Raw genomic sequence first — 14,365 nt, forward strand, 5'->3', positions numbered from 1 at the left:
TTGCTTTTTCTTAGCGATTCATCCATTGAAGGTGGGAGTCGAAAATAGCAGAGTCGATTTGATTTTGATTTGAAGATCAATTGAATATCAGTTTTTGATGAAGAAAAAGTTTTTTTTTTAATTTTAATTTATTTATTTTGTAATGCATGTATATGACAACAATGATAAATAAATAAAGGTCAAATATATTAATTTTCTTCCACTTTTCTAAAGCCTTCATTGCGGTAATACTATTTTCTTAATTAATTTATTTAATTAAATTCATTCAGCTCTGTATCGTTTGTCCTAGAAACGATTTTATTATCCCAAATTTTATTTAGAAAAAGACGAAAATTCGAAAATTGTGAATTCAAATCTTCCATTGCACGTTCAGATTATTTATTCAATTTATATTTAGCCTTTCACAGATGGCCAAGCATACCTATCATTACAATAAGTTCAGGGCAATTCCTTTCATTTCACTGAGAACTGATGACAACTGAAAAATAAATTAAATTTTCACTCAACATATTTGTCCACTGCTTGACGTCGTAACTCCTATAACGTAGTTTTTCAATCGGATACAACAGAGCGATAGACTTTGCAAGAAGTTTTAACTTAACTGATCATGTCATTTGTTCAAGGTTTTATCGATCGCCAGATATTAGTCTGATTGAGAAACAAAGTTACTCCACCGTAGTCCTGACATCATTCGCTGCACAATCAAAATCCGTCGAGTGGAAATTTCCTCATCTCTCAGCCGACAGTGTCAACCTTAAAGGATTTGTACTCATCAAAATGTACTGTAATAGCCACTAATATTTGAAATGAATGAATGAACTGAAAGGAATTGCCCAATCGAATTCTATTACTCGATTCGATCTTAGTATTTTCAATTGATTGAATTCAAATCTTTCACTTCATTTGTTTTAACATGTATTTTGCTATGTAAGACGACGTTAGCTAGAGGTCCCATTATTTATATTTCCGTCGTCGATGTCGATAACCGATGAATCATCAGAGATGATGTGTTGAAAAGATGTCTTTTCGTTCCTTTTGTCCTTTATTTGAAAATTAAAGTTACAAACTGATGATTCAAAAACAGAGGAAAATTGTTTCTTGAATGGATATAATCAATAGTCAAGTGAGTTCACAAATAAAAAATAAATAAAAGGCCAGAGTTGACATTTCGTCGCCTGTATACCTCTCCCATTGAAATGCTTATTATTCGTCGTTCAATTAAACGTCCAATTATTCACAATAAACTTAAAACAAATAGGAACGTATGTCAAATTACACTAACATGTTGCAAGGACCTGCTTTCACATCAAATCGAAAAAAAAAGAAATTACGGAAAATCACCGTTCGTCACCCGCGTTCGAAAATTCGGCGATTTTAAAATGCTAGAGTTTCTGATCCGCAACAGTTTCGGTGATTTTTCGTTCACATCACCATTTGGCAGGCTATTGGGATGGCCGAGTAATTTCAAATGGCTTTCTTTCCCGTTCGTAGCGTTGTTGTTGTTATTGTTGTAACCATTCAGTCCATTTTTGTACGATGTGATGTCGTTCAGCAGGTTATTATTATTGTTATGATCGTCGACGTTCGGTGATCTGACCAATCGCGGTATGCGTCGGGAGATTACTTTTTCCGGCTGTTGTAAATGATTATTGCCGACGTTGCCATTTGATTTTGGTGCAATATTTGATTGGTGATGCGTAACCACTGTAGTTCCCATTGTTTTGACTGATGGGTAAAGCATTCGTTTGAGAGAAAATTGATTGGACGAACCGTTTGTAAGTGTTTGCTTGATGGGTAAATTGGTTGGTTCTTTTGCAGCATAATCTTCGTCTTCAAGCCTGCTGTAAATTGAATTAAATTTTAATTAGCAAAAAACGGCTCAATAAATTTTTCGCTTATTGTTATTTACGACACAATACGAACGAATTTACTAAATGCATTTTCAACGATAAAAAAAAAATTGGCTAGGGTAGCGAAGAAGCGGCAGAATTAATTATTATCGCTAAATATAATTTCCGTTTTTCAACAGTACAGGCTTTAACATTTCAAATGTCTCACTGTCATTTTTTTCAAAGAATGTCATTGTGAATTCGCAATGACACAATGAAATTCTCAGAAACATTTGACAGTGAGACATTTGAAATGTTAAAGACTGTACGAATCAACAACAAAAGTATCATTTGAAAACTGCTACACCAACGTTCAATTCATTCACAGATATTCCCATATATTACTCAGAAATTCTGTACAAATAACCCCTCAACGTATGAACGTTTTCTGTTTTCTCCCAAACTACAAATCTACATTTAACATTCAAGTTAAACTAGAAATGGCTAAATTAATTAATTGGGACAATGAAATGATTCTCCTTCTATTGCGCTATAAGCGGTTGAATTGATGGAAATACCTGAGTTCTGGTCTAATAAACTTTTTCCCCTCAATTCTTCTCTAGTTATTTAACTTCAAGGTCGAGGTAATTTGGAGTTGTATAAGCAATTAAGGAATTCGGAAATTTTTTTCCTTCAAAAAAAGGACCTGGTTAGGACACATATCCAATCTTAGATGGGAAAGCTATTATAATGAGTAATTTAGGGACAATTTTTTGAGAAGTACAAGAAGAAAAAAGGAAATTTCACTTACACAAGCATTTCGTTAAACAAATGAAAATCTAGAGTTGATTTTATGAATTTTGGTTAGCTCTGAACAAGAACACAAAATCTAGGTTTTCATTTGTTAAATAAATTTTGTGTGGAATCATTTACAAACAACGCCTCCCAAAACATAAAACATATTGAATTTCACTTCTCTCTCTCTCTCTCTCTCTCTCTCTCTCGAAAAATTCATTCAAGTTGACCTAAATCTGACTACTTTTTGTCCACGATTGGATATTCTCTGATGAAAATGTAGCGTCATGTTAAATTATATTTTTGACAAACATACAGACGACAAAACCGTTCGATTATTTCGTACATACCAATTTTGAACACACCACGTAAAGTGGCAAAAAGAAAAATGAAAAGCTGTTTCGACCTCGAGAACTAGCGGCTGTCACAGGTCAGAGTGGACTGATCATATTCAGTTGCTTCCGCTAGCCTCTTACACATGCCGACAAAACCAATCGATTATTTTCCTCTATATCTTCGACCCAGAAACACTATATCAAAGCTTTGACTAGATTTAGTGCGAGTTTTATGTACAAATTCTAAATCAAGTACTTCGAAGACAAAGAAAAACTTGTGGAATTTTTCGCTTAAAAGTAGAAACATTTCTAACGTTTAGTTTTTCTAAGTTGTTTTAGCAGAAAAAATTACCTTACTGAATACGCGAGAGCAGCATGAAAAATTAATTAATTTTAATTTTATTCAATTTGTTTCATAGCAGATAAATTTAAAGAAAAAAAAAATTAAACAAAAAACTCAAAAACTCTAGATTCAAGTTAGTCACTACAAAAAAAAAATTATCACAAGAAAGTCGAGAAATTTATTGTTGCATTACAGATACAATGCCAAATAAATTTTAAGGTCCCTCACAATCATAAAAATATGCTTATCGACTAAACTAATGCACTATAGATTTTATATAAATTGATAAATAAATTTCTTTTTCTTTTATAGTTATCACAATCCTTATCACAAAAATATAATTTTTTGTGTGTGTTAACCTGTCACAGACGGCAAGCATATTAACAGTTTTACGATCTGATCTATTACTTCATTTAATCCAAGATTTTCATATATTGATTTCAGAAATCTTTTACTTCATTGTTTTGAACATTCTTTTTGCTATATAAAACCTCATCAGTCAGAGCTTGTCGTTTATTCTTGCTGTCGTTGCCGATAACAGATGACAGCCGTCTGTAACAGGTGTAATTGAAGTTTGATTTAAAGCTGTTTTTTAGCGACTGGATGAACAACAATCGTTATTGTCCAAACAAGACATTAAAATATAAATTATACAAATGACATTGATGCCACACAACACTACAATCGAAAAGATGCAATCACAAAAATGTACCTGGCCCAATTGCAGTCTAATATTTTTCATTGTTGAAGATTTTTTTTGTTTGTTGTTGACATGATTATGTATATCATGAGCGGATGATTTATTTTATGATTTTTTTTTAAGTTAAAAAATGAATTTTTTAATTAAATTTTAATATTCCATTGTTTCATTAAATGAAACAAGCAGCGTGAAATATAAGCAAAACGAAAATTATTGTAAAAAAGAAGAAAATCAATTAAAAATTCAGTCGACGATACATCGTGTGAAACAATACAAATGTATTATTGTGAATGCTTGTATGCATTGCAGATAATTCAGAAACTGTTGCTGAATCAATGAACTTTGATACCACAAATGACTTTACAAGAATTAACTTTCGATAAATCGAAAAAACTTTTTCGATAATTGGCTCCGACAGCCTACACAAGTATTGATGGTTCGGTATGAACATTTGTAACCGATTGAAAGACCTCCGGGACAAAATGTCGACAATTGAATCCGACAACCTACACAAATATTGATGGTTCGGTATGGACATTGGTAACCGATTGAAAACTATCCGTGACAAAATGTCTCGAATATCGAATGGGAAATGAACCATCGAATAGACGCTAATTAATTTCGAACTAAATTGTGAGAGAATTGATTGTACAGAGATAATGATTCTGGAATGTGAGAAAGACACAAAAAAATTTGTTGTCAGACAATTTCCGGAACAAAAGAAAATATGTAAATTTAGTACACATACCTCGATCCATCTTGACCAATTGATAGCGGCCGTAACTGGAATTGAGAAGAAAATGTTTCTAAAAAAATGTTCCGTTTTCTTGTAGCTGTTTAAAAACTCACCCTATCCGTTTGTGTGGCGGTATTGGTTGTATCAACATTTTGTGTCGGCTGAGGTCCCGTTCCCGAAACTAATTTCACCACATCCTTTTCCAATTTATCGATCTGATTTTGTTGAATTTTAATCGTCCGATCTTTGTCATCAATTTGACTCTGAAAAATTTGAAAGACAACAAACCATGAGACTGCAAATACGTTGTATGACGCAAATTTAAACGAGAAATGAACATCGATTAAATATTAGTGAGGAAACTAGTTCGGAAAATACGGTAAATCTATTCTAAAATCCATCAAAAACAAAGTCTTGACTCTTCAGTAGCACATACTGTCGTTTCCTATTCGAGACGTGCAGTCTTCTCTCCGGCTGAATTCACTATCTGGTCCATAAGCGCACACACTTGGTATGGTAGTAATCCTACGATAAACTGCACGGATTGTTTTCACAATCTATGTGCGTATATGACACGTAGGTGTGTAGCAAAGACACAGTTTATCTTCCGTTTTGCTTGTTTACTATCATACTGAAAGAGTGAGTATATGTGAACGAGAGGTGAATGCTGCTGTAGTAAAGCACTGTAGATTTCAAATTATTTCCAACGGAATATCGTATGTGACTTTTGAAGGGCCTTTTTTGAATTAATATTTGAGTAAAAACCACTAAATTTGATTGGTTAAGGTACGGTAGAGAAGCATTAATTTTCCGTACTAATAAATCAGAAAAAGGCAAAGTAAGTTAGTTAACAAAAAATCCAAAATCGACTCAAATTAGCTAAATATTTAATATGGTGAAGACGAAACAAATACAGCAATTAAGAAGACAGCTCCGAAGGTTCTCGCGTTCTTCAACCTCTGTCAATAAAATTTTGATTTTACGATTTTCCGAATTGATTTAATCGAATTTTTAGTATTTCGTCTTCATATGTCTACCCACAAAAAGAACATAACATTTGGAGCGAGAAATGGATTCTCAATCATCCGGAAAATAACCCAAAAGAGTAAAGAATTGGAATCAAATTGAAAATAATTCATAGATTCGTATTATAGGTTAAATAATAAAATAATAAAAACGGGAAAACGTGCAAATACCTGAAGGTAAACAACCTGTCTTCGAAGGTCTAGTAGCTCCTGCTTTGCATCGTCTTGTGCTTTTGAGTAGTTGTAGAGATCTTTGTTTTCAATATAAATGTCGTTATTCAGCTCACCGGAACCATAGAATTGCCCATTAATTTCAAATGGGTTGAGAGTGTCCGTCTGAAAATTAGTAATTAGGGTGGTGAGATCGCCGAATGGTGGAAAATTCATTTTTCGTATTAAGAAAATCAAACAAAAATAAAAGAAATAAAAACGTACACTCGTCAAATCTTCTCCTTCCGGCTGTGTTTGTCGTAAAAATCAACCAAAAAAAAACGAACATAAAATAAAGACCAAAAAAAAAATTAGCAAAATCTTTCAAAAACGTAAAAGTCAGTTGCATGCAATCACGCCAAACTACCAAATTTCCCACCTCTTGCAAAACATTACGCAAACGAATCAACTGCTTCTTAAAGTCCAGTAAATCGTCTAACATAACATTCCGCATCGATTCATTCTGTACACTTATATTGTCATCTAGCGAACCGTTTGAGTCACGGGTCATTTGCGGTGAAGGACGATTCGATGATGTTCGCCGATGGAAACTGTCTAACGACCGGGGACTGTCGGAACCGGCATTGCTTTGTTGCACACGAGAACGATTCAGGAGACGTGTTGCTCGGGCTGGAAGATGAGATCTGAAAACAAAAGTTTTTTTTTCTGTTATTTAATGGAACAGTGGCCGGTGAAATTATCTCGTTTATTATTCAAATAATCTGCAAAACCTGTTGCTGACGGTATTCGATGGAGTACTGACACCGTGTCTGCCAAGTATAGGAGAACTGGAGTGAGAACGATTGGCAAAGTTCGTATGCACAACCACATTCTCTGTACATAAATCAGTTTTCATTCTTCTGGCACCGACTAAAGTATTAGCCGCATTCATAGTTAACTATCAGTTAAAGTGTTTCGAGGCAACAAGGTCTTTTTATATAAAAAAATATTTTTTCTAATTTTATCTGTTTCAATTTCAATTTTTAATGAGCTAACTAAATGTTCATCTTAACCGAACACACATACACATACACTCGGTAGTTTAATTAAAATATAAAGTTTGATGCAATTTTCATTGCATCTTAATTCTCACGCGATGGATTATCGATTTCTTGTGGAAGTTTTTCATCGTTTCGAAGGTGAGATTCAATGATTTCAATTTCATTGCAATTTATCTCCAATCTGTCAAGCTTTCTATTTTCAAAGCTTGCATGAACGAATTAGGCATCTGGTAATAATATAATGTTCGAATTAGAAATAATGGCACTCATCAACAGTTGAATTTGCGATAAAAAATAATTCGATAAGAATATTGACATTTTAGCTATTTTGCAATATGCCTCATTCGGCAAACAATCGTTGTAATACGCCCAGTAGTTTATATTAGATTATGAATGGAACTACATGACGGCATCACCACAGTTTTTTTAGCAATCACAATTACAATGGAATACAATAAATTCACTTTTTTTATGATTCATGATATTCATGATACAAAAGTCAAGTTATTTCAGATTCATCTTTCATTTCAAAACATGGAAAATTGATTTTTCCCAATTTACTGTCAACGAAAACGCTTCGCACTTATACACTCGGTGCTGTTAACTGAAGAAATGCCTTCACGAACTTAACGGTATACAGCATGAGAGAAATAATAGCTGCTCTCTTTCTCATACATTCAAAATGTACATTCTGTTACAATGGGAAAATAGGGGAAAATTTGCGTCTCACTATTACAACGTATAGGAATGTAGATGGTATAAATGACAAATTTGTGTGGAGCTTTTAGTGCTTGGTAGTCTATGAATATCAGTATATTTGAACCTTTAAGGTACCATAAATTTAGCATTGAAGAAATGAAGTAAAAGATTGTGTATTACACTAGAGACTAAACTTGAAACAAAGGAAGTAATAGATTTAATAATAATAGCGTGATATGCTTGTCGCTTATGAAATTGGCTGTTGCACCAATTGACAAACTTTGAACTTATTTGTGAGCCTTAATTTGTCAACCCATTCCGACGTAATGAACCCATCATTCTTACTTTAAAATATTGATCCAACCGACTTGCACTTAAGTGACTCTCAACCAAAACAACTCTTTTATATAAAAAATTGTCAGGGAGAGAAAGTGGTGGATTGACGGCCTTTCTACAATAAGAAACAGACTAATTTCTTAGTTCAGTCACGTTTTTTCACTGGACTATAATTAGCATACCTTCACAAGGAACAAATAAAGGGTGTTTTACACATAAATCATATTTTTGAATAACTAATAAGGCTGAAAAACGAAAAGACGTTGTTGGGGAATATTTTTAGACCAAACTCTGTTCATAAAAAGTAATTAAATAATTGAAAAGACATCCGGAAATTTAGCTATAACGTAGAACGAAAAACCAATAAAAAAAACAGAAAAACAAGAAGTACGATAGATCTGTCGTAGGAGGTAAAAAAGACCATCGACGCAACAATTCTTTGCTTGTATCGATCAAAACAATTTTTTTTTTAACAAAGTTGTTGATTGACATTCAAATCTTTTCAGAGCGTACATATACCATATTTAGGTGCAATAACGTACTACCATATCAATTTATATGAAAAACATTGTCATATCTACAAATTGCTATGCTCCCACTCACGCCAAATGCGTCACATTTTCGTATAATCACGCTGAGTGCAATCTTGTCAATGTTAATAATACGCTGAGGTAACAAAAATTTACAAGAACAACCATACGTAATTGTCAGGCGAAATGAATGCTGTATTACGCAAATGCATTGTAACTCAGAAGCTGACTTAATAAGTCTAATATTACTGTAGACTATACATGAAATATGCAATATGAAATGACTTTTACATGTCAGCTCGCAGTAAAGTGCACTTTACATAACTGTATGCGACAGTGAAATAGTACATTACTATGCAAGGGAAGTAAAGTGATATCTCGTATCCAGATGAGTAAAAGTAACCGAGGGCTTTAGCCCGAGGTACATTTCCTCATCGTGATACGAGATATCACTTTATTTTCCGTGTGTAGTACGACGTTTTACTATGCGAGTGATGTAAAGGCTATTGCCTATACATGTAATAGCCTTATTACATGCACCAGCATAGTAAAAGTGTTTTACTAACTAGTGAAAATATAATACCAACCTAACCTGCGGGGAATTTGCTTGTATTTTTCTTTTGTTGTACTGTCAAACTTGACAGAAGAGTGAAAGAAAATTTTGAATTAGGTCTCCTTCGCATTGATATACGTAGGCAAAGTCACTCTGGGGATTATATCCCTCGCCTTCGGCTACATACACAAACTTCCCTCTCGTGAGTAAGCAAATTTGCCCGCATATTGACTTTTTAGTTTTTGGGTCAATTTAAGAGCAACGGACCCCTAGTAAATTTGTAGCCTACATTTAGACAGTAAAATACTCGTCTTTTGATGATTTCTCTCAACCACAATCTTTTTTTGAAAAAGTAAAACCATTGAAGAACGCAAGAATGTGTTATTTTAAAACGAAAAATTGGTTTGTGAACCCTTTCTAAATTTGTGGCCTACATTTAGGCGGAAAAACATTCATTTTTTGATAATTTCTCTGAAGTAAAATCTTTTTTTGAAAAGTAAAATCATTAAAGCACGCAAAACTTCACTTTTAAAGGAAAAATTGGTTTCTGGGTGATAACCTATCCCACTTGGAGACACCTTTACTTTTCAGGTTGTGTAAATTTATGTAATTTGAACATGTTTCTCCAAGTGGGTTAAGTTATCACCCACAAACCAATTTTTCCTCATCAAAAAGTGAATGTTTTTCCGCCTAAATGTCGGCTACAAATTGGGAAAGGGTCCATCGCTCTTAACTGTTATAACGTCTTAGAGTATAGTCCCTCTGTTGGTCTGTTTTAGAATTCCAGGAAGACATTGTAACGTTGTAACGTTTTAAATTATTATTTTAACGTTGAGTCAGAACATTATCTTACTTTCGGAAACCAGTTACAGATGAGTCTACGACAACACAAGTTCGATAGCTTAAAATTCTCACAGTTTTCTGAATTTGACTTGAATTAGTTGCATTCAATGGGTAACCTTGCCTCATATTCCATCATAAATTCTTCACCATGAAACACAATACCACACATCAGTTGTGGTCATTTGTATTATGAAACGAAATCATGTATCGAAAAATAAGACGAAGCCATAGAAAGACAAAAAATATACCGACAGCACTATAAGGATAAAAGTCATAACTGAAAGCTATCGGATTACCAACGCGATTAAATAACGACGACAAATTAGAGAATTTCCGTGTATTCGTTTCCATATTTACCCATTATTGTTTGTGGTCTGATTGTTTGCTTCGATATCCGCCATCATTGCATACCAGATGGATGATGATCAGATGAACAGAAGAACAGAAGTTTAAGAATGCGTTTTCCTTTCTCTCTGCACTTAACCAATTTTAATCCGTATATAAACGGCTAACACTACAACTGGCTAGTTTAATTGCTTTCTTCGATTTCTTACACGCACATTAGTCCATAAAATGATGTAAACTTAATGTTTGTTTAATATATGAGGCAATAGTCTTGAATTTCAAGGTCTTGTTCGCATATAGAGGTTCTTATTTTAAATAAAAGAAAAAAACTGAGACGTGTATTATTTACCAACACGATCCACTTTTTTGACAATTTTTATTTACTATTTAATTTGAACCGAATTAATTCGAGATACGTTTATTATCATACGACAATATATTAATCATCACAGAGATAAGCGTCAAACAGCGAACAACGACACACGGTGCATACTACAGTAATGATTGCCATAATATTATACCGCAAGATTTCTTTGTTTTAACAAAAAAAAATGTAAAAAATCGCACTGAATATACGTCACAACTGTACGGAGTTCATAGCAAATACAATACAATGGCTTCGAATTGGCTATCTGAAGCAAACTAAACCGAGTCATGGAAACATCAACAAATCACCATAACAATGTTTTCTGTTGAGGGATTCGTGTTTTCTCATTTTTTTTTATTTTGTGTTTTCTCACATTCTCCCAGTTTAATATTTCTTTTTGCAAGAAAATAAATAATTTTATGGAAATAATGCCAGCATATGTCGGAGTTAATTAGAAATTGTTAGCGGGTAATATAATAATTAGGCAATTAAATGATATTGACGTTGAAAAAATTGGAAGGCTATTTTGCATAAAAAATAATCGGAAAAAATGTTTTCGGTAAAAATACGAAAACTAGAATTCCACTACCACTGTTAGGTCGATTACACTTTCCGTTTCGTTCCATTTCAACGGTTTTGATTGCCACCTGAATCATGTTGTAGTAATGCGTTTTGATAGAGTAAACATTTTGTAATTATTATGATTTTACATTGAAGAACAAAATGTTTTCAAATAGAAAAATAACTTCTTTGAAATCGGATTTTAATTGTCACAATTTTATAAATGCTTGCAATTTTCGATTGCAAACGGAAAAGGAATTAAAAAACTAATTGAAGGTTCATAGTTTTAATGGCGAATTAATGATCGATTTGATATGAGTAACTGCAAGTAAAAAATGTTTACCATTTGTGCCTGAGGTGTTTTTTTTTTGTTTCACTTTCATTTAGTCCGGAACAATATTCTTTACATGCTACATGCGTCGAAAACCGAACTTTTCCTGCTACAAGCACTATTTTCGACGCTGTCAGCATATAAAATCCATTGCGTAACTCGAAATAAAAATGAAAAGTCACGTTTTCGGGTGCTTATTGACATCGGCTCCGCCTCGGATCAAACATTCACACGAAATAGTAATTTACATGACTAGAGACAAAAAGATGAAAAGTGGAGTTTCTTCAACGGCGCTGCGAAAAGTGAACTTTCTTATGCCTCATAATACAATCAGATCGTTAGCCGCTATGTCAAATAGTTTACATAGTTCGGGATAAAGGGTTGAATGGTCACGTTGTCGAAAAACGTATTAGCATCGCTAGACGTCATTGAAGAAACAGCACGAAGAGAGTCTCACGGTCAAGAATCTATATAAATATGTTATCGACCCCAACAATATGAACTCTGCCTGATGACGTTCTATATAGCAAAACGCATAGTTATATGGCTCAACTAGTGCAGTAACAGAATTTGTCCAAATTTTTAGATCGAAAGAAGTAGTAGCGTCGGTAATTAGGGAAATGTGTAAGATTCAACTTGAAATTGACATAAGAGAGATATCGTATATTGGCTGCTTACTCAAGTCTGCATACTGTAGGAGATAATACGTCGATTTAATTGCGCAACAAAAAACAAACAAAAAATCCACCTATGCTTATCGTTACCGTGGTGATGTGGTGAATTTTTTGATGTGGTATGTCAGCGGCATTCATCTAATAAAATGGGTTTTGACGCTACCTCCTCAACAGTATACAACCTTGTGCCTGAAATGACCTAAGAAAGTTTGGTTCGAATGTTTTTCACAATCTTAATTTTTTCACTGTTACGGAATTACTGTTCTGCACACATAAGAATCTACTTATTTTCGTTGTCTCAGCTGTTCTCCGTTTCTCCGTGCCTCTTTTACCATGCTGTTTTATATGGAAAAAGAGAGATCAACCAGAGAGAGAAGTAACCAAAATGGGTAATTTTATGTGTGCAAATCAGTATATAATTTCCATTGTTAAATGCGATTTTAATCTAATTTATCGCATAACGCGGTGTGATTCCCCGAAAAAATTATTCACCTAGGATATATAAACAAACATTATACTTCTGTAAATTGTCAAAGTGTCATTCGCATATCTTGTTGTCTCGTTTTCGCTTATGCGATAAAAAAGAATATGCACGTATGACAAGCCATCTCGGCAAGCCTCGACCGCTTTGTCATACGTGCATAATATTTATTATCGCACTTAACATGATAATTTATTTATTTATTTGTTGGTTTTGAGACCGTTCTAACAGCCTTTTACAGCCAATTACAAGTTCAGTCTGGACCACCGGCTTTACGTGACTTCCGAACCACGCCTCGAAGTATGTAATTACTCTCTGAGGAAAGTTAGGTGTGAAATTGATATCTCGCCTTAATGTAGGCTAGACATATGTACACAAATTCATCGTATTTGGGTTACGTCATACGATTCATTCAGTGTGTACATCGTTGCAGCCACCAAACACACCGCAACTACCCAAATTATGAAGCTTGAGTGAACTTAGGACGTTACCAATGCGATATAATCGCTAGAAAAATTCCATGCGGAATTTGTCTGTCACGGGAATCGAACCCGGATCATTTTGGTGGAAGGCTAGTACGTAACCACTGAGCCATCCCATCCCGATAATATTAATAAGTCGAAATTGCATGTGGCATTGAAATTGCCTTGCAAACGATGGAAATTACAATTCGATAACTTTATCTTTCGTTGGTATTCTTGCAGCCGGGGAATGAATTCACAGATAAGTTCATAAATGACGCGTTCAAGAAAATATGACGATTCTAACAAATTTTGTGTAGTGTGACGTTATTTGTGAACGACCCCTTACTTTTTAGTCTAAATTTATCGAAAGTGGAAAAAATCACGTATTCACGAGAGAACTCACTAAGATAATGATGACAATTATGCTTCATTTTATTAGTTTTGTAACGTTTCTCAGATTTTAAACGAGTATACGGTAAATGTAACTCAAAGATGTTACTGCTGTAATGCGAACGAATTTCGAACGAATTATTTGAGTTAAAAAAAATGTTACGAGAATAAATAGAACGGTTTTCCGTTTGGGAATATCGATTTATCAATTCAAAAAACGAAAATAAATTTCTTCGGTCACGATTTTGTACGTATAGGTGTAGTGGAAATAATTGTTCGTGGATGGAAATTTAATCTAGCTACTGCTATAATTGAATAGAAAATACCAGACCTATCAGTAATAATGCTGACAAGAGAGATAACATCGCATCTTCAGCCTCATCTAACGATGTTAGATTTTCGTTCCCAGTTATATGGAACTCCTTAGTTGGTAACACGGTGACTAACAGCTTGATATCCGCATTTATTATTCTATGCAAAGTTTAGTTGTTATTTAGAGTCTGTTAACATGCGATGCAAATGATTGTCTGCTACGAAAACTAACTCCATAAAGACTTGCGAAACGTTTTTTTTTCTGTACTTAGCATCGTAAATATTATCATGCAAAGCGAGCGAACCGTTTCATGTAAATCGACTGTTTACATAATAAGAAAAACGAAACGATGGACGTTCTTTTAGGCCTCTTTAAAATTTAGTTCCATATGCAAAATAACTCTGATATCGCAAACATCATCGTGTGTGTGTATGGTACTCGATGAGCTATTTATATTTACGTCATTCTCATTTGGCTATACGAACAAGTGTGATGCGTTCGAAT

At 33.9% G+C, this 14,365-nt stretch overlaps 1 protein-coding gene across 16 annotated transcripts in view; it reads right to left on the reverse strand.

Annotated features, from left to right (window-relative positions):
* Positions 1 to 121: 121 nt before the first annotated feature.
* The window catches only part of LOC119081072 (probable serine/threonine-protein kinase DDB_G0278845), a 31,754-nt gene continuing 17,510 nt past the window's right edge, over positions 122 to 14,365 (reverse strand). For 4 of the 16 annotated variants that reach the window (XM_037189798.1, XM_037189797.1, XM_037189801.1 and 1 more), the window contains 6 exons: positions 6,353 to 6,617; positions 6,199 to 6,222; positions 5,935 to 6,099; positions 4,852 to 5,001; positions 4,751 to 4,785; positions 122 to 1,841 (listed from right to left, as the gene is read on the reverse strand). In XM_037189798.1, coding sequence (XP_037045693.1) covers positions 1,328 to 1,841; positions 4,751 to 4,785; positions 4,852 to 5,001; positions 5,935 to 6,099; positions 6,199 to 6,222; positions 6,353 to 6,617 — 1,153 coding nt within the window. In that variant the 3' untranslated portion in view covers positions 122 to 1,327. Of the gene's footprint in view, positions 1,842 to 3,311; positions 3,316 to 4,014; positions 4,031 to 4,165; positions 4,668 to 4,750; positions 4,786 to 4,851; positions 5,002 to 5,934; positions 6,100 to 6,198; positions 6,223 to 6,352; positions 6,618 to 14,365 lie in introns of those variants that run through there. The other 12 variants (XM_037189809.1, XM_037189810.1, XM_037189812.1 and 9 more) reach the window with 12 other exon arrangements.

The sequence above is a fragment of the Bradysia coprophila genome, unplaced genomic scaffold, assembly GCF_014529535.1.
Source record: "Bradysia coprophila strain Holo2 unplaced genomic scaffold, BU_Bcop_v1 contig_350, whole genome shotgun sequence".
Classification (NCBI taxonomy): Eukaryota; Metazoa; Arthropoda; class Insecta; order Diptera; family Sciaridae; genus Bradysia; species Bradysia coprophila.